This window comes from Rhinatrema bivittatum, chromosome 9 (genome assembly GCF_901001135.1).
Source record: "Rhinatrema bivittatum chromosome 9, aRhiBiv1.1, whole genome shotgun sequence".
Lineage (NCBI taxonomy): Eukaryota > Metazoa > Chordata > Amphibia > Gymnophiona > Rhinatrematidae > Rhinatrema > Rhinatrema bivittatum.
Window position 1 is genome coordinate 165,080,465 of NC_042623.1, and position 27,445 is coordinate 165,107,909.

The window sequence follows — 27,445 nt, forward strand, 5'->3', positions numbered from 1 at the left end:
AGCCAGGGGCGTACCGCAGGGACAGAAATAGGGGAACTAAAGAGTATATAACCTGCTACCGAATGATGTAACGATGTGCCTACACCTGTATGACACCCGTGTTTGCAAGCTCGTGAAAACTAAACTTCTAAGAGACGTTTCATTGACTCTTTGTGTGTTCACTAACTAATCATTCCCAGAGAGTAATCTGTTTGTTTCTTACATGTTCAAACGCCAAGGGACAGTATGGGACTATAAAACTGAAACATAAGGTTTTATCTACAGTCATACTAAACATTTCTCTGGATATGCAAACACATCCCCCAGCCCTCCTCCCACCACTGCCACCATCTGGGAATATCTTTGCTCATTGTGGGTATATTTTATTTTTATTTATTTAATGGTTTTATATACCAACATACCTCAGTGATATCACATTGGTCAACAGTAAGTTTATTTGCATATAAACATGTACCTAATTTTTTGATGGGATCTTTAAATATCTATGTAAAGTCTATAATTGCATTTTAATTTAATGCAGACTGTTTATAAAGTCCATATAGAATTTCATTACAAAGCTCAACTCCTATAGATTTGTGCTTGATGCAGTTTTATATTGCCACCATTTTACTTGGATGTTGCCATACTCTAAATAAAAGCTTGTATGTTTAACATAACAAAAATGAAGCAATCATTGAAAATACCATTACCTTTTGTTTTTTCTTATTTAAGATTAGACTATTTCTGGGCTTGGGACCTCGCTTTTCCCATGTTACTTGTACTCCAATCTCTCTTACTCTGGGCTGGAAATCCCGTTTAAGTCTAGCATCACTAGGTTCAATTCAAACTGCAATTCATCTCCCCACCCCCTCCCTCCTCGGTCCAGGGCTGGACAGCAGTGACCTAAAGGAAACCCAGCAGCTGTAGTTCAGTCTTCCCTGCACAGGAGCTGCAAGGGGGATCCTCGTTTTTCGTAGAAGACTCGGGAATGGGGGCCCAGACGAAGGCGAAACACTCATAATCCTCATATCGCCCCGAGGGGGACTGGGACTGGAAAACCTGCAGCACGCAGCAGCAGTGCGCAGTCGCGCATTCTGAAGGAAATTGCGCTCTGCTTTCGGCGGCGTAGTGGGTCAGCTGGGTCGACGCATTAATGACGTATTAAAAACGCGACTCCAGCTAAGCGAAGGTCAGCGACAGCGTGCGGGCTGTGGCAGGGCTCTGTTTAAGCAGAGAAGCTTGCAGGTGGGAAAGCATTTTTGCATAATTTGTGTGGCCGAGGGGGGGATAATTAGTGGGTCTCCTAGGGATTTTCTTTCAACTCTATCTTTGTTCTTGAGTATAAAAGGTTTCCTAATATGAGTTGTATGTAAATTCCCGGTATAAACAGATTGTTTAAAAGATTATGTACTCTTCTGAAACATATAGTGCTTAGTGTTAAATCTTGTTTCATTTTATTTAAAAACATATCCCTTCTTCCTCCACATAAGATGAAGGCAGCTAACAAAAATTAAAGTAATACCATAAAAATGCCTATAACATTAAAACACGTGTGATCAAAATAAAGCATGCACATATGAGAAAACAAAACAGTATCCATCAAAAATAGCATGCTTCAAATTATAAATTTATATTTGCAAATAATAGCTCTTATTTTCAAAGCCCACAGGCAGATTATCATTGTTCTGCTGTAAAATAAGACCAAAGATCGCTGTTTTGCGATTCAAATATCGAAACTTGAAACTAACATTGGGGTTTGAAATTTAATAGTATTAACTTTCAAAGATCTGATTAAAAAGCCAGAACTTGATTAGTTTTCTGAAGACCAAATAGTTATTTCCTAAGTGTATATTTAATGAAAGCAGATTCCAAAAAGTTGGGCCGGTGCCTGAAAAAGTCCGATTGCAGGTTTCATTTACTTTCATTTCTGACAAACGGGCCATTGGATGCGCGTTTTCCCTTACCCCTTATTCAGTAAGGGGCCGAGAACGCGCGTACAATCCTCCGAACCTAATAGCACCCGCAACATGCAAATGCATGTTGATGGCCCTATTAGGTATTCCCACGCGATTCAGAAAACAAAATGTGCAGCCAAGCCGCACGTTTTGGGCCAGATTTTCAAAGGGGTACGCGCGTAAGATACGTGCATACCCCCCAAAAACCTGGCCCAAACTCCCCCTGCGCACGCCGAGCCCATGTTGAATAGGCTTGGTGGCGCGCGTAGGTCCCAGGGCTTTCCTGGGAGGGCGTTCCAGGGGGGGTGTTGCGGCCGGCGCGTCATTGGGAGCGTTCCGGGGGCGTGGCCACGACCTCCGGACCCGCCCCCGGACCCTGACATGCCGGCGGCCGGCCCAACGCGCGCAAGTTACGCCTGCTTTGAGCAGGCGTAACTTGTACAATAAAGGTAGGGGGGGGTTAGGTAGGGGAAGGGAGCAGAAGGTGGGGGGGAGGCCGAAAGAAAGTTCCCTCCGAGGCCGCTTTGATTTCGGAGCGGCCTTGGAGGGAATGGAGGCAGGCTGTGCGGCTTGGCGCGCATAGGCTGCCGATTTTGGGCAGCCTTGCGCGTGCCGACCCCGGTTTTTAATGGGATACGAGCAGCTACGCGCGTATCTATTGAAATCCCGCGTACTCTTGTTCGCGCCTGGTGCGCAAAAAAAAGTACGCGTGTGTGCAAATTTATAAAATCTACCCCTTTGCTTTCAGAAATTAGCGCCTACCCAAAGGTAGGCGCTAATTTCTTCGGGCACCGGGAAAGTGCACAGAAAAGCAGTAAAAACTGCTTTTCTGTGCACCCTTTGACTTAACATCATGGCGATATTAAGTCGGAGGTCCCGAAACTTTCCAAAAGTAAAAAAAAAAAAAATTTGAAGTCGGCCCGCAGCTCAATTTTGCCGGCGTCTGGTTTCCGAGCCCGTGGCTGTCAGCAGGCTCGCGAACCAACGCCGGCAAAATTGAGTCAAACCCACTGACAGCCGCCGCTCCGGTCCAAAAGGAGGCGCTAGGGACGCGCTAGTGTCCCTAGCGCCTCCTTTTACCTGGTTTTACCACCGGGCCTAATTAGCATACTGAATCGTGCGCAAAGGAGAGTGGCCTGTGCGCGTGCCGGGAGAGCGGACTTTGCTGAATCGGCCCGAAAGTTAGGATACATAGCTGAGTTTTATTCACTCTATCTTAAGGCTTGTATGGGCATATAATGTAACAAGCAACCTTTAAGGGGCCAATGCAATAAATATGCGCAGAAAGCAGGTGCTGAACAGTCAGCGCCCACTTTCTTAATGTGCCCCCTTTGGGGTCGACATGCAATATTTAAATTAGGGGGTCGCGTTAGCAAGGAGGCGCTAGAGTCGCTTGCACAACCCTAGCGCCTCCTTGCTAACGAGAACCCGATCGTTGGCGGCAGTCCGCCAGTTAGAAAAACTGATGCCGAATGTATAGGCATTGGTTTTCCTAAATGCAGCACAGCCAGGGGGTTCAGGAAACAGATGCTTGTCAGTTGAGCGTCCGTTTCCTGCACCCGACTGCCGGTGTGTGAATGTGTTTTTTTGTTTTTTTTTACTTTTATTTAATTTTGTTTTTCCTCCTACTTAATATTGCAACTATATTAAGTAGGAGGCAGTACAGAAAATGCCTGATGCAAAAAAAAAAAAAGTTCTTATGAAATAAACAACAGAAAAACACTACTTCCCCTAGAACTACCTCAATCCTTCTACTACTAGTGCCCAGGAGGGAAGGGTTAGGTCAGCTATCAAAGTTGGTGATTAAGTTATTAGGAATAGAGATAACAGGGGGGCTGGTGGACATGAGGCTATCCTGGTAACTTGCCTGCCTGATGTGAAGGTGGCAGACCTTACACGTCACCTAGATAGGATTTTAGAAAGTGCTGGGGAGGAGCCAGCTGTATTACATATGAGTCCCAATGACATAGGAAAATGTGGGAGGGAGGTTCTGGAAGCCAAATGTAGGTTTTTAGGTAGAAAGCTGAAATTCAAAACCTCCAAGGTAGCATTCTCTGAAATGTTCCCTGTTCCATGCACAGGTCCCCAGAGGCAGGCAGAGCTCCAGAGTCTCAATGCGTGGATGAGATGATGGTGTAGGGAAGAGGGATTCAGTTTTGTAAGGAACTGGGCAACCTTTTGGGAAGGGGTTGGAGCCAAGCTGCTGGCACTTAACTTTAAAAGGAGTTACAGTAGATTTTATACTAGAATAAGGGGGAAAGCTGACAGTTGCTCAGCAGTGCATGGTTTGGAGGGAGGTATCTATCACACAGTGGTTCTCAACCTTTTTTCAGCTGGGACACACCTGACAGATGTTTCTCACATGCGTAACACACTGAACATGTGACCGTCACGGGGCTATATGTAAACATACCCTCGACCCCCAGCAACGGGTTAGAGCAGAACTAGGTCATTACCCATACAACTCACCATACAAAAAAGATGTTCTGGTGACATCTCAGTAAAAGCAAAACAAATTTCCTTTACTACCAGGCACAATAGCCTTCCTTATGAAAAGACAGTAATTTACCACTAATGTATATCCTATTGAGAAAACACAAAAAATACGATTAATACAAATGCTTTCATGCTAGTGAAATACCTCACCTCTGTTACACACCCAGAACTGATGAATTGGTGAAGACCAAGGACAGAAAGACCACAAATTATAAACATGGAGACATAAACTGGAATGGAAAACCAAAAAAGCCTCTCTGTATGTAGTGCAAACCTGGAGAAATGGAAACAAATATAGCACCTAAAATAGTCCCAGGATCTGTAATAATGCACATAAACTAATCCGCACAAAGTTAGACCTGCATTATTGCATGCACTCACAGTAACAACCTAATCTATGAAAATGCAACACTACAAATATTAAACCAGGCCCTAAACACCAATATTCTTCCTAAGAGGAAAACAGAATAAGCCAAGCTGCTATAAATCCCCACACAGAAATAATTGTAAAACTATACTAATAAATATTACAAAACAGCTGATGAACAGAACAATTAAAAACTCATAAAAATTATTAAAAATTGTCCAAATACTAATTAAATATTTCAAAAGACACATTACATAGTACCCAATTAAAATGGGAGCCAATCAAGAAAAAGACACCTTTACTTATCCTCTCCAGCAACTCTCCTACTCCTTTCCCTTGCAATCCAAAAGCACATACCAGAAGCAGCAGCGGCTGCTGAAGCTCTGTACTCGTGATCCTCTTCTTAGGACGGACTCATACACACTAGTCATCTTCCTGACCAGTCTCTCTCTTAATCACTCATGCTCTCTCTTATATACAAGCTCAAAATCACACACAAATGATCTTGTACCCACACACACCAGCTCTCACCCAGGCTCCCATTCACACATGCATGCACCAGGCCTCACTGCCAAACCTCTTCTTCCTTCACTGCAGGGATGGGCTCCAGTTCTGCTGCGGTTTTACTCCAGCGGGTCTTCTTTTTTGCTGCCACGGGCATGGGCAATTCTGATCACTATCTCAAAAAAAGGTATATTTGCACTGGAGAAGGTACAGAGAAGGGCCACCAAAACGATAAAATGGATGGAAAGGCTGTGAGGAAAGGCTAAATAGGTTAGAGCTATTCAGCTTGGAGAGAAGATGACTGAGGAGGATATGAAAGGACTTGAATGGGTAAATGTGAATCACTCCATGAAGTTAGCAAGTATCACAATTAAAACAAATCAAAGAAAATTCTTTTTCCCTCAGTGTACAAATAAGCACTGGAATTCATTACCATATGATGTGGTTAAGGAAGTTAGTGTAGCTGGGTTTAAAAAAAAATTGGATAAGTTCCTGGCGAAGTCCATAAACTGCAGTTAATCAAGTTGACTTGGAGAATAGCCATTGCTTATTACTGGGTTTAGTAGCATGGGATCTATTTAATGTTTGGGTACTTGTCAGGTACTTGTAACCTGGATTGGCCACTGTTGGAAACAGGATGCTGGGCTTGATGGACCCTTGGTCTGACCCAGTATGGCAACTTCTTATGTTCTTTGCCTGACTCTTGTTTTTGTGCCTTTTCCATGCTAATGACTCATGAGTTGCAAAAATGTATGTATTTGATTCAGTTGGAAACTGTACCCAATAATAGCATCTGAACGGTAGAAACAGGCAAGTCTTTTACTTGCGTAAATTTACTCCTGCTCAATATCTGGTGTAAGTGTTCGAAAATATAATAAAAGTAAAAAAATGACTGGGTGAGGGGTCTGGGTGAAATGGGCAGAGTTAAGGCTGACGAGCAAGGAGGGTCTTACGAGCTACAGATGGACTGAGAGAACTGGTAGACAAATTGGTAAAACTGGTTATTTCATTGCCATGCACATGTTATAAAATACTGTGACTTGTGCGAATAAAAGACGATTTACAGAGATAAAAGCGTCAAAACGCGATTAAAATCTACACGCTTATCCTTTTAAAATTGGAAGTATAAATACATGGGTATATCATTTGAGCACACTTATCCAGTTAATTTCCAACTTATTTATTTATGTATCAAGTTTTATATACCATCATTCGGTTTCGCCATGACAACAGTTTACAAAGTTTCAATGTTTAACAGAGTTTCCAAAAGGTTCATGTGATTCTTTGCAGGTTCTGATACTTTTTGTTGGCCCAACACAAAACTAATTGAGATGAGGGATATGAACTTTTGAAACAGCCTAGATCCTACTTCAGTTTTCTTGAGGGCAGTTTTTAGACTGTACTTTCTCAGTACCATGTTCCCTGTATGCACTTGGATCAGTCCAGACCGTGGGTTGAGCCTCCTGCCCAGCAGATGGAGACAGACTAAAACTGAAAAGGGTATCCTCTATCAGGACAGAGCCTACCCTGCAGCTCTTCAGTATTTGTCTGTCTCCAGCAGATGGATCAGCTCAACCTGCGGTTCCCTGATCTTGGCTAGTTAGCCCTTTTCCCAGTTGGGTACTTACCCTAGCGGATCAAGAAGTACTTTTATTTTGTTCCAGTATTTATTAAAAAAAAAAGAAAAAAAAAGGGAATTGGCTCTGTTCTTGTTCTTTGGAGACAGCACTGTCTCCACGCTCTTGCAGAGCTTAGGGAGGCTTGGCCCCTTGTGTTTTCTTTTCATAGCCAAAGCCCCTGTTCCCGGTGCTCCTATTGGGGGTGAAACTGGTGGTCCAGTCACTCCCCCCTCGCCTTTTGTGTTCAGGAGAGTTTCTCTCCTGTCAGTGCCCTTAGGGCAGACACTTTTGCCTGCATTCAGTTTAAAAAAAACAAAACAAAACTTAAGACTCCCCACAAGACAATTAATCTCACCTCTGGGGCATAGCAATTCTTTTTCTCCGGCAGCCGGGTGTTCAGAGAGGAGCGTGCAGGGTTCAGTCGTCTGCCTCCGCTCCTCCCAGCAGCGAAGGGGGCTTCATAAGCTGTCCTCCTTTTATGATCGCGGCTCCTCTTCAGTGAGAATGCCACGATCACACTGCTGCCAGGCCTGTGGGGAACCCTCGATGCGATTTTCGGGCGAGGAGCTATGTTCTTCGTGCCTGCTGGGTGGGGAAAGCCCCTCCCCGGCAGTGCAGTCTAATTCAGCCCGGGGTCAATCCACACGGCGAGTGGCCTGGCCGTTCCCGGGTCGGCAAACCGCAGGAACGGCGGTCATTTTGGGAGTTTTAGCAGCTCCCAATTTGGGGCTGCACAGCGCAGAGGATGAGAATTCTTTGGGGTCTCCCCCCCCCCCCCCCCCCCGGGCAAGTCTAGGCCTTGTTTTTCATCAGAATTTGTGCTCCTCGTGCACAAATCCTATCTGGCCAGCTTGCAGGAGGGGAGGACCCCTCACCAGGTCCCCTGCCAGCCAAGCTCCCGTGGTTGGACCATCCGCTCGCTCTGGATCCGCAGGGGGCGTCCGAGTGGTCCCGGGGGCCCCTCCCTGTCCGGACTCTCCGGCGCTTTTGGAGACCCCGATCCGAATTTGGACTAGGCGGGGATGCTCCCTCCTCTGGAAGGGGATGATCCCAGGGTTCTCTGTTTGTTTCAGAAGGAGGAGTTGGAATCCATCATTCCTTTTGTCCTTCAGGAGTTAGGAATTGAGGGATCCCCGGCGGATACGCTTACTGCAGTGCTGCCAAAGCACATGGACCCGGTCCTAGTGGGACTCCGGGCCCAGGCTTCTGCTTTTCTGTTTCACCCTATGCTCAAATTGCTATTCCTCCGGGAATGGAAAGCTCCCGAGGCGGGGCTCCGCGTCGGGAGAGCCATGGTCAAGCTTTATCCGCCCCCAGAGGACTGCATGGAAATGCTGAAAAGTCCCACGGTGGATTCTTCAGTCTCCATTGTGACCAAGCACACCACTATTCCGGTGGTGGGGGCTATGGCCTTGAAGGATGCACAGGATCGCAAACTCGAATTCCACCTTAAGCGTATCTTCGAGGTACTGGCCTTAGGAGTTCGGGCGACTATTTGCAGCAGTCTCATGCAGCGGGCAGGTCTTAGGTGGGTTCAGCAATTACTCGGCACCCAGGACCTCTCGTCTGCGGAGGTGGAGTAAGCTGAATGGTTGGAAGGCATTATTGCGTATGGAGCGGATACTCTTTACGATCTTCTCCGTGTCCAGGCAAAAGCAATGGCCTCGGTGGTGTCAGCTAGTCGGCTCCTCTGGTTACGCAATTGGTCAGCGGACCCGGCATCAAAGGCGCGGATGGGCACTTTGCCTTTTAAAGGCCAGTTGCTTTTTGGCGAGGACCTTGAGCAGCTCATTAATTCCTTGGGTGAGAACAAGGTTCATAAGCTGTCGGAGGATCGACTGAAGCAGTCCCGAGCTTTTGTGCCTTCCCGTTCCCGGTTTCGGGGCCAACGTAGATATGCAGCTCGGGCATGGTGCTTCTTCTCGGGGTTATCCTTCTCGGTCTCAGCCCTTTCGAAGTCGCCAGCCCTTCCATGAGGAGGCACCTCAGTGTACCACCCCGAAGCCTGCTTCCCAATGAGATTCGGTTGACCCATTCCTCCCTCCCCAATCTAGGGGGTCGTCTCTCCCTATTGTTTGAGGAATGGGTCAAGATCACGTCGGACCAGTGGGTTCTCGAGATTATCCAAGACGGTTACGCTTTAGAGTTTTCTCGAGATCTGCCGGACCTCTATGTAGTCTCTCCTTGCGGACGTCTGAAGCGGGAAGCGGTGGCCCAAACCCTTACCAGGCTCCAGCAGCTGGGCGCCATTGTCCCTGGCCGGCAGAGCTTGGCACCGGCCAGTATTCCATTTAGTTTGTCATACCAAAGAAGGAAGTTGTTCCTTTCACCCGATCTTGGACCTCAAGGGTCAACCGGGCCCTCAAGGTACCTCATTTTCGTTTGGAGACCCTGAGGGCGGTCATAGCAGATGTTCATCCCAGCGAATACCTGGCCTCTTTCAACGGAGGCGTACTTACACATCCCGATTCACTCCGAACACCAGAAGTATCTCCGCTTCCACGTTCTGGGCCAGCATTTTCAGTTCTGGTCGCTTCCCTTTGGTCTAGCCCCCGCACCGCGCACCTTCACCAAGGTCATGGTGATGGTGGTGGCGACAGCTCTCTGCCAGGAAAGAGTCTTGGTCCATCCTTATCTGGACGACTGGCTCGTGTGGACCAAATCAGAAGTTCTCTGCAGGCAGGCGGTCAACCGGGTTTTAGCTCTTCTTACCTCTCTCGGGTTGATAGTCAACTTCCCCAAAAGCCATTTCCAGCCTTCCCAGGTGTTGGAATTTCTGGGGGCCCGCTTCGATACTCGAGTCGGAAAGGTGTTTCTGCCCCGTGCTTGAGCATTCAAGCTCGTCGACCAGGTGCGCAACCTTATCTCGCTCCCGCTCCCGACGGCGTGGGACTACCTCCAGGTCCTGGGGACTATGGCCTCCTCAATCGACCTAGTCCCCTGGGCTTTTGCGCATATGCGTCCGTTACAGAGAGCTTTGCTATCCCAATGGCAGCCGGTGCCGGAACAGTTTCAAACGGTTCTTCCATTTTCGGCCTCTACCATCGTCGACGTATAGTGGTGGCTTTCGCTTCCGTATCTTCTGAAGGGAATACCTCTTCGGACGCCACAATGGATCATAGTCACCACGGATGCCAGTCTCTCCGGCTGGGGAGCAGTCTGTCAGTCTCTGACGACGCAGGGTTATTGGTCCCCAATCCAATCCTGCTGGCACATCAATCGGCTGGAAGCCCGGGCGGTTTGCCTGGCTCTACAGGAGTTTTTACCTCTGCTCCAATGCAAGGTGGTAAGGGTCCTTTCCGACATCTCCATGACGGTAGCTTATATCAACCATCAGGGGGGCATGCGGAGTCGCTTAGTGGCTCTGGAAACCAGCCGGCTCCTTACCTGGGCGGAGCGGCATCTGGATTGTCTAGCGGCCTCCCACATAGCGGGCAAGGAGAATGTGCAGGCCGATTTCCTCAGTTGCCAGTGTCTCGATCCGGGAGAGTGGGAGTTCTTGGACGAAGCCATGACCTTGATCATCAGCAGGTGGGGCCCCCACACCTGGACCTCATGGCGACTTTGAGCAACTCCAAACCAAACAGGTTCTTCAGCTGTTGGAGGGAGCACTGTTTGGAGGGAGTGGATGCCCTCGTTCTCCCTTGGCCTTCGGATGTCCTCCTAATCGTGTTTCCTCTGTGGGCTCTCGTGGGAAATGTTCTCCAAAGAATAGAACTCCACGAGGGGCCAATCATCCTGGTAGCACCCGAATGGTCCTGCAGGCTGTGGTTCGCGGATCTGGTCAACCTGGCATCGGACGGTCCTCTTCGTCTCGGCCATCTTCCTCGTCTACTTCGGCAGGGTCACGTATTTTTCGACTAGGCGGATCGCTTTTGTCTAGTGGCTTGGCTTTTGAATGGCGACGTCTGAGGCATAAAGGCTATAAGGAGGAGGTGATTACCACTCTCCTGCGGGCGTGTAAGCCATCTACTTTGGCTTATGTCCGCATTTGGAAAGTCTTTGAGAATGTCTGTCTGTGCTGACTCGGGTGTCTCGGCGCGTTCGGCACCGGTCTCCGTGGTTCTTTCCTTTCTTTAGAAGGGCCTCTGCAAGGGTCTGTCCTTCAATTCGTTGCGCATCCAAGTGTCCGCTCTCGGTTCTCTTTTCGGTCGAGTAGAAGGGTACACCTTGGCGTCTCACCCGGACTTTGCTTGGTTCTTGAAGGGCGCCAAACACTTGAGACCCCCCGCCGTCCCAAATGTCCGTCCTGGAATCTTAATTTAATCCTCCGGGCTCTCTGTGTGGCTCCATTCGAACTTCTCCGTTGGGCTACTCTAAAGGACCTTACGCTTAAGGCGGTTTTCTTAGTTACTATTTGTTCCGCTCGTCGAGTTTCGGAGATTCAAGCGCTGTCCTGTCGGGAGCCTTTTCTGCGTTTTTCGGATTCAGGGGTCTCTCTCAAAACTGTTCCTTCTTTTTGCCGAAGCTCGTTTCTTCCTTCCATGTTAATCAGTCGGTGGAGCTTCCTGCCTTCTCTGCGGATGACATCGTGGGTCCCGATGTGGGCGATCTTCACCGGCTTGATGTGAAACGTGTGTTACTCTGTTATTTTCAAGTCACCAATGAGTTTCGAATCTCTAATCATCTTTTTGTCCTCTGGAGTCATCCAAATACGGGCAAACAGACTTCTCAGACTACTATTGCTCGGTGGCTGAAGGAAGCGATTGCCTCGGCTTATCTTTGCCTCGGTTGGTCAGTTCCTGAGGGCTTAAAAGCTCACTCTTTGCATTCTCAGGCTACTTTGTGGGCAGAGAGTCAGTCAGTCTCTCCACAAGAAATCTGCAGGGCTGCTACATAGAGATCCCTGCATACCTTTGCTCGGCATTATCGTCTAGATGTGCATGCACTGGTCTTTGGTTCTTTTGGGCGGCAGGTGCTTCGAGCGGGACCGTCTCGGTCCCACCCGGTTTAGGGAAGCTTTGGTCCATCCCACAGTCTGGACTGATCCGGGTACGTACAGGGAAAGGAAAATCAGTTCTTACCTGTTAATTTTCGTTCCTGTAGTACTACAGATCAGTCCAGACGCCCTTCCCTGGTTTTCTTCCTTTTCTGCCGTCCGCTCAAAGCTCTTCCTAGAGGTCTCTGGATGAATATCACTTATCATTATCTTAAGGACACCGGAAGCATCTGTATGATGACCAAGGATATGCAAGAGTGCTATTTTACAGTCCATTCTTTGTTGATAATTGTTTCGTTTGTTACTCTTTTGAGTCGTGTTTACTTGCTTGATCTCTTTTTGGGGTTATCTTAGTTCTGTTGCATTCGTGCCTGCTTTCGCCCTCGCTCCACCCTCTCTACCTGTGTGGCGACTCCCTCCGGGCCTGATGGACGGCTTGCTGCCGCGGTGTCTCCATACCGCTTCTCCCCGGTGTCCTTGGGCCAGCTCGATGCTGCGGATCCGCCATGTTCCTGATGACGTAGGGCGCGCGCTACGAAGTATTTACCAGCAAGTGTGCAAACCTCAGGGGCGTCCACCTGTATTGACGTCATCCGCTTCCAACATAAAAGGTCTTTACTTTTGCTAACAGATCGAGTTAGCAAGGACTCACTTTGGCTGTCCAAGCTGCTCTGCAACTGAAGGATTGATTGCGGGGATTCGTTGGATCGCTTCTCTCTACACTACTCTGCCTCCTCTGACTTACCAGGGGTACCCGCTCCTCGGGGGCCCTGCTCTCTTTTCTCTATTTCAGATTACAGATAGGAACCGATACTCGTTCCTCGAGGGCCCATGTTCCTAAACCCTCTGAAGATTCTCCACTGCCCAGAAGCTACCGCAGGTACAGACATTGTGAGTTACTATTTTCAGATTGCATATAGGAACCGACACTCGCTCCTCGAGGGCCCACCGCTCTCTCAGAGCTTTCCCTGGAACCAGGTACTCACTCCTCGAGGGCCTAACCCTTTCCAGCTACTGAGCTTCTCAAGTGAGTTATTATATATTTATATATAACCGTATACCCTGTCTATTCACTATCTACAGTCTCTTTACAGCTAGCAACCCTGGGATTGCAGTTCCAGCATCTGAGGGACTTCAGCCCTGCCGGGCATATCAGCTCACTACTGCCACCTCTGGTGGTTCTACTACCTGTCTAATAAAAGAACAATCTGTGTCTGTCTCCATACTCAAGCCTAGCCGGTGGTCCCTCTCAGGATATCCTCCTGGGGGCGCTGTCATCTGCCATCGGCCCAAGGGTTCACCAATTTACATTCCTGGCCAGCTGAGCACCCTCTCTAGTACTCCACTGGTACAGATTGCCAACTCAGCAGTCTATATCATAACAGATTGCCAACTCCTTAGCAGATCCGTTACAGATTGCTAGCTCCTCCTTCCATAGGAGCCATTTCACAACAGATTGCCAACTCCTCCTTCCATAGGAGCAGAATTCTGACGGATTGCTAACTCCTCCCCCTTGGGGGAGTAGATTCTATCAGATTGATACGCTCATCTGCTAGCTCCTCCCATCAGCATAGCAGATCCACAACAAGTTCTTATCTGCTTTGACAATGGTTATACTGAAGAGTTGCAGGGTAGGCTCTGTCCTGATATAGGATACCCTTTTCAGTTTTAGTCTGTCTCCATCTGCTGGACAGGAGGCTCAACCCACGGTCTGGACTGATCCGTGGTTCTACAGGAACAAAAATTAACAGGTAAGAACTAATTTTCCTATAACATGACACACTTGGAGGCAGCTAACGCAATGTGATGATTTCCTAAGCCTGCCTAAGCAGGGCTCTATTCTTAGTATACCATTCCTTTTTAAATTATGTAGTACCTTTCCCACTACTGAGACGGACAAATTTGAACTTATCCGGCTATATTATTATTTATCCAGCTAAGTAGCAGCAGGCCTACATAGGTGGATAAGTCTGAAAAGTGCTACTGGTCTGTCTAAGTAGCGCTTTTTGGACTTAACCGGCTACATGCCGCTTCTTAGCTGGATAAATTGGCATTTATCCAGATTAGTCTAAATTTGTGTGACTCATGGTTTTTACATATAAAAGCATTTGTGCGCGCATGTGTACTTGTATTTTATAATCTGTGCATATCCTTTCTATGCAGGTTATAAAATACTGTAGCAGCTTTGCATGCACCCATATACACGCATAAATGAGCACGCAAGCGGCTTTGAAAGTTAACCTCTATGGTTTTGTGATGAGCAGTGTGAGCCCTTCTTGCTGTGGCATAGTTGACACAGCCTCATAGGCAAGACCTGTGCCAATAGCTGGCGAATGTGCCCTGAAGTGGGACAGACTGGGAGCTGTGCCTCTAGCAGGCACCTCCGCTGCAGGTTAAGCCCTTGGATTCTGGCAGCCATCAGAACTTAGGTGGATCCCAAAGGCAGTATAGAGAGAGCAAGAATCCAAGGGCACACTGGGGTTAGGCTGGGGAGACCAGAAACAGGCTAAGGGTCAGGGCAGGCGGCAGACAAGCATAGACATGGTTCAATGCAAGAGGTCAGATGCAGGCGGCAGGCAGTCATGGTGAGGTCCAAAGCAAGAGGGTGGTAACATGAGATCAGGCCAAGGACTGACGAAGATACACAAGAGGCACTGGACGAGGCAAGCTGGGTAAGACAAGGCTGGACATCAGGAATGCAGGAATAATCAGGAACACAGGAGCAACACGCACTGCTCTAGGCAGGAGACCCATTGCTGAGGTGCCAATGGAAAATCCTGGGGAGCTTTTATATAGGAGAAGCAGCGGATGTTATTTATTTATTTATTTGTTTTATTTAAAAGCTTTTCTATACCGGTATTCGTGGGTACATCATATCGGTTTACAGAGAACTTACTGAAATACATGGAATGGGGGGGACAAGGAAGCAACTCCAACACTGCTCTCTACATTAATGGTGGGGGTGGAAGGGAAATAGAACCAAAAGGTTACTAAGAGCCAAGAGTAACAGATAAGTATGAGAAAAAAAAAGTGTGAAGCTTGCTGGGCAGACTGGATGGGCCGTTTGGTCTTCTTCTGCCATTATTTCTATGTTTCTATGGAAGACAAAAATAAAGTGGAGAATGTACAGGAGAACATTATAAAAGTAACAAGAGATAAATTAAAGGGATAGGGAGGATAACTAATATACACGAGAGAAATGTACAAGGTAACATTAGATAAACTCTAGAATGCAATGTGAATTGTACAATATACAAGGTACAGGGGAAAATTTATGGAGTAAAAAAGAGTAAAGAAAGTACTCGGGATAAAATGTTAAGGATAACGGGATGAGATATAGGTATGAGGAATGAGATGTACTGAGCAGTACACAGGGATTAACGAGTAGGAGGATAAAAGGAAAAAAAAAACAAGAGATAGGCAAAGGAGGGGGAAGCACAGGGGGGGAGGGTGAGGGTGAGGGGAAGAGCAAAATAATGGGAAAAAAGAGGGGGAGAGGGAAGGTGAGGGGAAGAGCAATATAACGGAAAAAGAGGAGAAGAGAGGGGGACGGGAGTAAGGGGGGACCTAATCAGGATATGCCTGTTTGAAAAGCCATGTCTTAAGCTTTTTCTAAAATTTCTGGGTACATGGCTGTAAGACAAGTGAAGGTCAGGGGGCATAGAATTCCAGAGGGAGAGACCAGCAACAGATAGGGTTCGCGCTTTCATGGAGGTGAGGTGGGTAGTCCTAGGGGAAGGTGTGTATAGGCTACCTTTGTAGGCTGATGTCGTGGGACGGTTGGAGGAGAGGAAGGGGAGGGAGTCATCAAGCCAATGTATATTATGGGTGTGTAGGGTTTTGTGGAGTATACGGGCGGAGATGGGGAGCCAGAGGCGTTCTTTGAGAACGGGGTGATATGGTCAGTTTTACGGGTGTTAGTGAGAATTGTAGCCGCTGCATTCTGTAGCATTTGGAGCGGTTTGATGGTCGAGTTCGGGAGGCCTAGAAGTAAGGAATTACAGTAGTCCATTTTGGAGAAAATAGTCGCTTGGAGGACAGTACGGAAGTCGTGGAAATGGAGGAGAGATTTAAGTTTTTTAAGAACATGGAGCTTAAAGAAACATTCTTTTATGGTTGTGTTGATAAATGTTTTCAGATTCAATTGTTGATCAAAGGTTACACCAAGGTCCCGTACAGCGTGTGGGAGGGCGTTTGTGGGGAGGAGGGGGTTACTACTGGGGGGTGGCAATAAGTTATGATGGGCTGATATGAGGAGAAGCTCAGTTTTAGATGTGTTTAAGGCCAGGTGGAGATTGGTAAGGAGGGTGTTTATTGATGCAAGACAATTTTCCCAAGTCTTTAGGGTCTTGGATAGAGGGATTCTTGTATAGGGATGAGGATTTGGACATCGTCCGCATATATAAGGTGCTTGAGGCCAAGGTAGGAGAGTAGTTGGCAAAGGGGCATCAGGTAAATATTGAAGAGGGTGGAGGATAGGGAAGAGCCTTATGGGACACCTTGTGTTAATTGGATGGGTGTGGATTTTGCATTTCCAATTTTGACTATGTATTCTCTCTTATCAAGGTAGAATTTAAACCAGAGATGGGCTGTGCCAGTGATGCACCCCAACACACTTAGGGAATCCTAAGGTTATTAACATAAATATTCAATATCACCTTAAACTGATGTTCAATATCACCTTAAATTAATACATTTTCATACAATTTATTGTTCCATATCAAACCACAGACATTGTTGTATCACTTTTAACGTCACAAATAAACAGCAATTTAATACATAATTTCAAACAGCACCATATTCAACAGTATATATACATTAGTACATATCACCCCTCAACATAAACATATATCATCACATTATGTATTATAATAAATTTAATAATGAATTTTAATGATGATTTTAATATGCACCTAGTCCGGACATTTTATACTTATTTCCTGCCTTATCTTCTTTCCAGCTTGTCGCAAGCCTCCAAGTTCTCTTTCCCTGTTGATTGTAACTTTGACCTATTCCTACCTATTGTTATCTTTCGTTTACTTGAATTGTTACTCCAGTTATACCCTTGTTAAATGTAAACCGATCCGATATGGTTATTTACTATGAAGGTCAGTATAAAAAACTGTTAAATAAATAAAATAAATATTAAAATCATCATTAAAATTCATTATTAAATTTATTATAATACATAATGTGATGATATATGTTTATGTTGAGGGGTGATATGTACTAATGTATATGTACTGTTGAATATGGTGCTGTTTGAAATTATGTATTAAATTGCTGTTTATTTGTGATGTTAAAAGTGATACAACAATGTCTATGTGGTTTGATATGGAACAATAAATTGTATGAAAATTTATTAATTTAAGGTGATATTGAACATCAATTTAAGGTGATAGGGAATCCTAAGGTTATTAACATAAATATTCAATAAGTGTGTTGGGGTGTATTTACTCATTGAGGGGATCGATGAGTTTTCCTTAAGTGATTGTGCCAGTGATGCCAATTTCAGAAAGACTGTTTATAAGGATATTGCGGCTTATGGTGTCAAAGGCTGAAGAGATATCAAGCAGGGCAAGAATGTAGGATTGACCAGTGGTTTTCAACCGTCTTCACATCGTGACATGCCTGACAGACCACGTTCACATGTGTGACACACTGCTCATTACAATTTACGGTGGAAATAAAAAAAATAAAGGTCCAGTATTATTTTTATTGTTAAGAATGACACAAGGAAAAGATACATATTGTATCTGAACAGAAATTGCATAAACAGTAAACATCCCACACCAAAACAGCACCAATTTCCAGCACTTAACAGTAACCACCTTACCTAAGAAAAGGCAACACTGAAATTATTACACCAGGCCTTAAGACAATACATCTCCTATTGGGAAAACGGACCAAGTCAGGCTGCTATAGAGCCCTACACAGAAACTACACCCCAGCAGAGAACCTCACCTGAATCACATGTGCTGACCCTCACCTAACAAAGAATAAAGAGACCAAAACGCATAACTAGAAGCATGCAGACAAAAACTGAATTGGAAACCGCAACAAGCCAGAGTCTCTGTATGCAGTGCAACAAAGGAAAAAAAGAAACAACACCCATCCTTATAAAATCAGTAGCAGTAAAAGCATACTAACAAAAAGAACAGAATATTTCAAAACAGCGGATGAATGGAATATCCAATAATTAAAAACTCATATCAACAATTTCTAGATACCAATAAAATATTTTAAAATAGCAGACACAAGGACCCAGTAATGGAAAATAAAAAGGTTGCAAAAAATGTTTTGCTCTGCATGCCTGGGAACCTTTGATATCCAGGTGCCCTGAGATTGTTTTGAATTAGCAGGAGGAGGGATGGTTTGCTTGCAACTTTCTCCTCTCTCTCTCTCTCACACTGGCTCTCAGTTACTCACATAATCACATGCTTTTTCTCTCTCACTTATATAGGCTCTTAATTACACATTTACACACATGCTGTCTATCTTTTCAGGCTTACACACACAGGCTTTCAATCACACACATACATACTGACCTTTTCTCTAACACACAGACTCTCATTCACATGCTTACAAACAAGCTCTCTTTCTCTCACTTTCACACATGTTCTCAATCACATACTCACATGCTCTCTCACCTAAACCAGCTCTCAATCACACACAGACACACATGCTGTCTTTCTCTCTCTCACTTTCACACAGGCTCTCAATCACATACTTACATGCTCTCTCACCTAAACCAGCTCTCAATCACACACATACTCTCTTTCACATATACAGGCTCTCATTCATTCACATACATGCTATCTCAAACACACATGCTTGCTCATTCACTCACTCTACCCCTCTCCCCCGAAGTAGCGTTAGCAGCAGCCTCCTCCACTTCTAACCCTAAAGGCAGCAGCAATCTACTTCATTTTCAGTCCTCGCGGAGCAAGGAGTCCCATCGGCCGTGGGGGTTGATGACATTCTTTGTTTTTCTCTGAGCCGCACTGCTCATTCTTCAGACCGCGCCTCTCTTTTCTTTGGGCCGATGCCAAGCGCACTAGCAAAGTCTCTTCTTCCCGTGCATGCACCCGCTACTCACCACTTCCTCTTTCAGGTCGTGCGCGCGGGGGGTCGGAAAGAAGAGAGCACGCTGGTGCCATTGTCTCCAGCTCTCCTGCCGTGTTCCGCTCGGGTTTTCAGCGTTTTAAGCCCGGGTGTAGGACCTGCCTTGCTCGGGTAGGGGGAGCAGCTGGGTCAGCAGGGGACCGGGAAGTGTGGTGACACACCTGCGTGTGCTTGGCAACATATTGGTGTGTCGCGACACACCAGTTGAGAACCACTGGTCCAGACCTTTTAAGGAGGGTATCTGGGAGGGTGATTAAGAGGGTTTCCGTACTGAAGAACTTATGGAAGCCGAATTGGGATTGGTATAGTATATTATGGGCTTCTAGATAATCTGAGAGTTGGGAGTTAACCACCTTTTCCATTATTTTGGCTAGGAATGGGAGATTTGAAATAGGACGATGTGGCTGGATCGGAGGAGTCGAGGAGGGGTTTGACTATGGCCTGTTTTAATGAGTCAGGGGCTTTACCAAGGGAGAGGGAGCAATTGATTATTTTGGCTAAGGGTTTGGCAATAGTTTTTGGGATGGCTAGGAGGGATTTAGTGGGGACTGTGTCTGAGTAATGGGTTTAGTTTTCTTAAGAATGGATTTGATTTCAGAAGCTGAAGTGAGGTCAAGTGATTCTAGGTTGGCGTTGGGATTTTTTTGGGAGAGGGTTCGTGTGAGGGATGGTTGTAGGGAAGCGGAGCAAAATGTCTGATAATTTTTTATTGAAGAAGTGGGCAAGTTCTTCACATTTGTTTTTGGATTCCTCATCGGAGATGGGAGGGGGGCCTGTTTTAGTGAGGTCTGTTGCATAAGAGAATAGGGCTTTGGCATTGTACTGGTAGTCCTGAATTTTGGCTGCGTAGCAATCACATTTGGTCTGGAGACCAGGGCTACTACCATACTTGCAAGAAAAGCTAATTCCATTAGCTCATTGCTCAAACTGTTCAATTGGTCATCAAGAATACTTAAGCTCTATCTAAGCTTTATTTCACCTGGAGTTTAGTTGACCCAGAAGTCTGGCCAATTTGAAATCTTTAGCAGGGTGTGCCTCCAGGCTACCAGAAGCTTCTGCAGCAGTCCTGTTAGCAACCTGCTCCCCAGAGGGGAGGAGTTAGCAATCTGTTAGGAATCTGCTGTCTGGTGGGAGGAGCCTGCAGATATGAGTTAAAGACCTGGTCCCCAAAGGAGAGGAGCTGGCAATCTGTTATAGATCTGTTCCCCCAGAGGGGAGGAGTTAGTAATCTGTTGTGAATCTGGCTGCTGGATACTCCCATTGAAGAAGGAGTTAACAATCTATTAGCAATCACCCCGCCAGGGGGCAGAGTAGCACTCTGTTAAGGATTTTGCTAAGGAGTAGCAATCTGTTAGTGTTCTGCTCTTCCAGAGGGAAGGAGTAGCTACTGTTATGCTTGTTCCTGTAGAAAGATGAACAAGCAACCTGTATGATCCCCACGGAGAGATAGCTATCTGATATGGGTCAGTTTCCGTAGAGAGAGGAGTAATGGTCTGATGTGGGTTGGCTCCCACAGAGTGGCAAATGGTAATACCGCTCTATCAGTGTAGGAGTAACACTTAGTGGAAATAGTGAATCCCTGGGCCAATGGCAGATGACAGCACCCTGAAGTGGAGATCCTGAGAGGGACCACTGGCTAGGCTGGAGTATTGAGACAAACACAGATACTTCTTTTATTAGACTGGAAGTAGAACAACCAGAGGTGGCAGTAGTGAGTTGATATGCCCAACAGGGCTGAAGTCCCTCTGATATTGAAACAACGATCTCTGCGTTGCTGAACTGTAAGGAGAGACCATAGGTAGTGAGTAGACAGGGTATGCTGGGCATAACCAGTGGTAGATGATACAATTGTAGATCTCTGTAGTGTCTTCTGTATGCAACAGAGAGTCTTCAGCATACAGGAACAGGACCTGCAGCAAGTACTGGTTTCTGTAGACAGTCTGAAATAGGACTCACAATAACTGTGTATGGGATGGCTTCTGGAATAGAAGAAAGGCTAGAAGAGATTTAGGAACATAGGCCCCCGTGGAGCGAGTACCGGTTCCTATTGTTAATCTGAAATAGTAATCCATAAGATTATAGGTATGCGATATCTTCTGAGGAAGAAGAGAGTATGAGAAAGGAATTAGGAACATAGGCCCTCATGGAGTGAGTACCGATTCCTATCTGCAATGGTAACTCATGATCTCTGTACCTGCGATAAAGTCTTAGACTGAAGGGAGCCTTAGCGAATAGGAACAATGGCCCTTGTGGAGCGAGTACCGGTTCCTGTCTGTAATAGGACTCACTGTGTTCACGTCTGTGATCGTCTCCAGGCAATAGGAGTCTTCGGAAACATAGGCCCTCGAGGAGCGAGTACCGGATCCCGTCCAACAATCTGAAATCAAGAATAAGAGAGCGGAGCCCCCGAGGAGCGGATACTCCTAGTAGTTTGAAAAGGCCGAGCAGTGGAGAAGAATTCCCCTTGCTGACTCGGAACGTAGTTGCAAGTAGTGTGGAATGTCGAAACAAGTCCCATTGGAGTTCCTTGCTAACTTGCTTGTAGTTAGCAAACATAGACCTTTTAAATTGAAAACGGATGACGCGAGGTTCGCACCCTTGCTGGTACAAAATCTGGAGCGCGCGCGTGCCCTTACGTCATCAGGAACATGGCGGATCTGTAGCATCAAGCCAGCCCGGGGTTACCGGGACCAAGAGGTGGAGAGAAGCTGCGGCTGCATCTGTCCGTCTGAGCCGAAGGGAGTCGCCACAAAGGTAGAGAGGGTGGAGCGAGGGCGAGAATAGGCACGAACGCAACAAGTCCTCAGTGTCTTCTGTTATCCATTGTTTGTTTTCTCCTTGCTGGTGGTTGTATATGTGGTTGGTTTATCTGACTTTTGGGGGACACCTGGCTTGTCAGAATTTTATAGTCAATCTCTCATTCACTGTCTGGCCCACTTTGCTTATCATGGCATGCTTAACAAAAGTACATAGTTCTATACATCTGCAGTTAATTGGGTGCCTTTCCAGCCTGTGCCAGGTTCTTGCTTGTCAGCATCTCCAGCTGGCAGTTCACAGCATGCTTATCATTATTTTGTATGAATTTGGAACAGTTAAACTCTGGTGTATTACCTGTCTCACCCCACCCATCAGTGGTGCAAAGAGTAAAAAACAAACAAACCCCCATATTGTGCAATTTCAAATATCTATTTTGTTTCTATCTATAAAAAACATTACTATCTGGGTGTCAGATTGACATGCAGATAGCATATTCTGTTGCATCAGTAACACAGAGAGGAGCAACTATGGACTAATAAAATTGCATTAATTTAGTCTTTATCATTACTATGTGAGAATCAAAATAATAGCATCTGCAAGTAAGAATGAAACTAGGTATTCATCATGCTAATCAGTTTACACTTCAAATAGATATATATATTGCCTCATTAAACAAAAACAGTTTCCAAGTAACAAGTAAACATGAAGGTGTAGTTCTTACATAAATTCTGAGCACTCCAGTCCATAAAGTGAAGGGTTAAAGGTGCCATTCTGTTGCAAAAGGGTGTGATGTTGCCCTCCACAGAGTTGTAGTGTTTCTGACAAATTATATGTTCAGTCCTCTTTGCAAGGAATCAACATTGCTCATCAAGCTGCCATTCAAGCACAACTTCTGCACTCCTGTTACTAACTCAGATGTTTGTGTTTATGGATTAATAGCAGATATGGGATGAATTAAATTTCGAATTAAGTAATAATGAAACTCTATGAAAAATATCTATAAGTACTTGTACCTCCCTGCATACAGTATTAACAATATTGCTTTGTCACAGTTTAAAGCAGGAGCTGCATAATATTCAATCCCTTATTTATGTCTCCCCATTTTTCTATAAGACAACATACACTAGTCAGACACAAGTGACCTAGATACTCATTCATCCATTCAGACTCTACATGGAAGACCACAACAAATACTTGTTAAAAAAATCCTCCATACTACCTCCTTGCCTGCAGGTTCATGGATTGTGACTAAATTTAGACAAAGATTAACAGAGAAAAAACTTCAGTTATCACCTTTTAACATCTGTAGTCTAGAACTCATTATTTCATACAATCTGTAAAAACAGACAAACAAACAAAAAAAAAACAAACCCCAAAAAACTTACATACGAAGAAAAGTTAAATCAGTCTTTTAAATCAAATTGCACCACAAGATAAAACAGCTATAAACAGTTATAAACAACTGAGCTACCTAGACACATCTTCATTTCTAAACAATTAAGGTAGGAAACACTTACTTTGATTAATTTACACAGTTAAAGAAAAGAAATCTTTATCTGTTCTAACTATGTGATTTTAATTTCTTTATATTCCTTCAGGCTTAGTCATAGGCAATAAACAGATCAGGTGAGAAGGAAGGAAGAAAAAATAACTTAAAACAAAACAGATTACTTCCCATCTCTTTTCCTCTCTCCCCATGAAACCTTTTTTTGCTAAAACAAATACAATGCAGAACAAAAATTAAGGAAAACAAATTTCTGTAACCTAGTCACATCAGTTTGTATCAAATCTCAATTAAAAACAACTTCAAACATAGGGCTACAGTTTGAGACTTCTCTGACTTACACATTAATGTGTACTACAGCTACACAATTAAGTATAATGCAAACTTTGATGGGTACCACACATAAAAAAGAATACACATTTGCTTTGATAGCAGCCCTCCTAAACATAAGTACAAGATAAAGCTAATTTCACAGAAGAGGAAAAAATCTCAGCAGGCAGAGCCGTGCACAAAGAGAAACAAAAAACTTTAAACAGATATTTCATTCTGATCTAGCCCTGAATACTGCAAGCTTCACAAAAATGAAGAAAGAGAAACAGCAATTTTCAGGTTATCAGCCCTATTATCCCTCACCTCAGGCAGCAGATTGCCTTGAGCTGCTACAATTTTCTGGAATTCATTGCTGGAAATTTTGCAACTTGCATCGTGTCCTAAAATGTTCAGGTCTTTGTTAAAAACTTTACTTTTCAAGCAGGTTTTTTGTTTAAAAACATTTTTTTTTAGGCAGAATTTTCCATGATTCTTTAATCTTGTTATGTACCTCGCCCCACTCCGAAAGTAAGGTTTGATACTGGAATTAACAGGGGTTGTTGTAGATGATGTGTAAGGTATGTTAGAGCTAAGTGGTGGCCCTCTACTGGAGTGCCAGTGTCTGAGGGAGGCAACTTTCTCAGGGTGAAAATTCAGTTGTCACTTCTTTATAATGCCAGATAAACACCGGAGCGTAGGTGCACTCTACTCTGTAGATAAACCGGTACCACAAGTGCACATAAACTTCACTTGGACTAAACTTTTTTGAAGAATTTTTATTCTTTCAATATGGTAACTCTTGAGATATCAGTAACACATATCAGATTCTTTTAGCAGCAGTCCCCGACACGGACCCGTGTTTCGCCTGTCCGGCTGCTTCGGGGGGATTTTTTATAACAACAATCTGTGTCTCATGGTGTTCTGTACATTTTTCAGGAGCACCACCTCATCTCAGGAGTTTCCATATTGAAAGAATAAAAATTCTTCAAAAAAGTTTAGTCCCAAGTGAAGTTTATGTGCACTTGTGGTACCGGTTTAACTTCTTTATAATGCACCATCTCTGCTCATCCTGTACAATTGGCTTGTTTTAGAAGATTTACTTTTTGCTGATTGCTTTTCTCAGGGATCTGTAGGATGGAAGAGAATCAAACAGCAAAGCCTAAGCTAAAACATGATACAAAGTTCCAAATAGTGAAGCAGAGCGATGGAGACGAGAAGAGCACTATGGCCAGGTAAAAGATACTGTTATTCCCATAAAGGCGAATTTTAAAAGCCCTACATGCGCTAAAGCTGAGAGATATGCCATGAAGTCTGGCTAGTGTGCGTCGTGCAGATTTTAAAAGGCGCGCGAGTATGCGCGTATCTCACGGTGCACAAAACATTTTTTCAAAAAAGGGTGGCATGTGGGTGTGGTCTGGGTGAGGCATAGGCATTTCTGGATTTTTGAATGAAATCTGCATATAAGTATTTATGCACACAAACGCGCACTGGGGTCCCTCACCGCATAACTTTACTTCTGCTATGGATGGCGTGCAAGTCATGAAAAAAAAATTAGGCTAGTCAGCGGGGTTTTAAGGGATAAAGCTAACAGAGTAAAAGGGAGACTATTTAACTGGGGGGTTAGAAAGTTCTATCCTCTATCTGGGGAAACTGGTAATTGCATCAGCGTGCATATTTACTAAAATTCCCCCACGTATGTGGTTGAGGTGGCATTTGCGCAACATGCACGTCTATAAAAAATTGTGAGCACATGTACGCACATACAGCCTATTTTATATCATGCACGAATATATGCATGTATGTTATAAAATGACTGCATCCATTGGAGGGAGCTGCCATACACGCATTCATGTGCGCCCGCATGACTGTTTAAAAATTACTGTCTCCGGGAAGATTTGATTAAAAAGTAAGATGGCCAAAATCCAGTGGACAATAGCTTCCACAGGAGTTGGCCATATAGTTTGTCAATAAAGTGCCAAAGGAGGTTAAATTTTGGAAGAAAGATATGAGATCTGTTATGTTTCTGTATGCAGAACTCTGCTGCTAGAGTTCTGACGGGCAAAAAAAGATGTGACCATATTATACCAGTTTTGTTTTTTTTACATTGACTTCCGACAAACTATCAGATACAATATAAAACAGCATATATAATTCACAGCGAAAGAACTGAATGGTTAAATTCTTCCATACGGTTGCATGTTCCTCAGAAAAACTTAAGATCAGCAAACAAAGGTCTTTTAATAATTCCAATGATCAGAACGGCTAAACTTAGTCAAGTGAGGGAACAGGCCATGTCAATAGCAGGGCCGAAGTTATGGAACACACTACCACCACATTTAAGATTAACGGTAGATAAGAAGAAATTTAAAGCAGAACTAAACATGGCTTTTCCAATGTGCTTATACAGAAAATGAGTAGCGGGCGATTGTATAGGCTTAATTCTTTCTCTTTTATTATTATTTAGTTTTTTTTACACTGATATGATAGTTTTAATGTTTTAGATGTTTTTAGTAAATGCTTTTTAGGAATATTAAAGTGATAAGTTTTCTTTAGTTTTAACTATAGCTTAACAGCTAAATTATATATGTACTCTTTTTAAAACATTTTAGCTGTTATTACTATTTATTGAATGTTTTATTGTATTTCCTTATTGTGTTATGATTGTGAACCGTATGCCGCTATGACAGTATATAAAAAAAACAATACGGGGTAGATTTTTAAAAAATGCGCGTTCGCGTACTTTTGTTGGCGCACCAGTCGCAAACAAAAGTATGCGGCTACGCGCGTATCTTCTAAAATCCAGGATCGGTGCGCGCAAGGCTGCCGATTTTGGGCAGCCGGCGCGCGCTGAGCCGCGCAGCCTGCCTCCGTTCCCTCCGAGGCCGCTCTGAAATCGGAGCGGCCTCGGAGGGAACTCTCTTTCGCCCTCCCCTCACCTTCCCCTCCCTTCCTCTACCTAACCCACCCCCCCGGCCCTATCTAAACCCTCCCCCTACCTTTGTTCACGGATTTATGCCTCCCGGAGGGAGAAGTAAATCCACGCGCGCCAGCGGGCCGCTGGCGCGCAGAGACGCAACCAGGGGGCGGTTCCGGAGGGTGTGGCCACGCCCCCGGACCGCCCCGGAAAGAAACCACACCCCCGGGCCCGCCCCCGAAACGCCGCATCCTGCCCCCAAAACGCCGCGTCGATCGGCCCCGCCCCCGACAAAAAACCCCTGGACTTACGTGAGTCCCGGGGCTCTGCGCGCGCCGGCAGGCCTATGGAAAATAGGCGCGCCGGCGCACAAGGCCCTGCTCGCGTAAATCCGGGCGGATTTACGCGAGCAGGGCTTTCAAAATCCGCCCTTAAATCAATAGTTATATACAATGCAACTGGGAGGAGTTAGTTTTGGCCATCATAATCTTGATTACCTTCAAATCCCCTGTTTTGAGTATGAGGGGACAGCTTCCAAGATTTCAGTGCTCTTAGTAAATACAACAGGATATTTAAGTATGGCAGAATAAAACTTGGGCTGCACTTTAACTTAACTCTTCTCTCTCCCAAATTAGAGAATTAAATGTTATTGACAAATTAGTTTGTCCTCAAAAGTGCTTTTGTTCCCTTATATTTTTAGATTTAAGATAGTTATATTACAGCATAGCATGCTATTCTACACCCATCTACCCAGTAATACTTTTCATTTTAATAAATTATATAGTTATAAAGAATAAAGTTTTGCATGGAGTCCAGTTTTTGTTTTATTCTTGTGAAAGATTAAGGGCGTCCTTTATTAAAACTTTTTTCCCAGGGGGAACAAGATGGCTGCATGAGCAGGCACGGAAACGCTGAGCTCCGTTACTTGCAACTTTAAAAAAAAAAAAAAACAACCCTGCAAAAAGGAAAGCTCCGAA

General features: G+C 45.0%; 1 protein-coding gene across 2 annotated transcripts in view; it reads left to right on the forward strand.

Annotated features, from left to right (window-relative positions):
- Positions 1-1,149: 1,149 nt before the first annotated feature.
- SCLY (selenocysteine lyase) overlaps positions 1,150-27,445 on the forward strand; it is a 94,584-nt gene continuing 68,288 nt past the window's right edge. For both annotated transcript variants that reach the window (XM_029615991.1, XM_029615992.1), the window contains exons 1-2: positions 1,150-1,224; positions 24,678-24,786. In XM_029615991.1, coding sequence (XP_029471851.1) covers positions 24,689-24,786 — 98 coding nt within the window. In that variant the 5' untranslated portion in view covers positions 1,150-1,224; positions 24,678-24,688. The remainder of the gene's footprint in view (positions 1,225-24,677; positions 24,787-27,445) is intronic.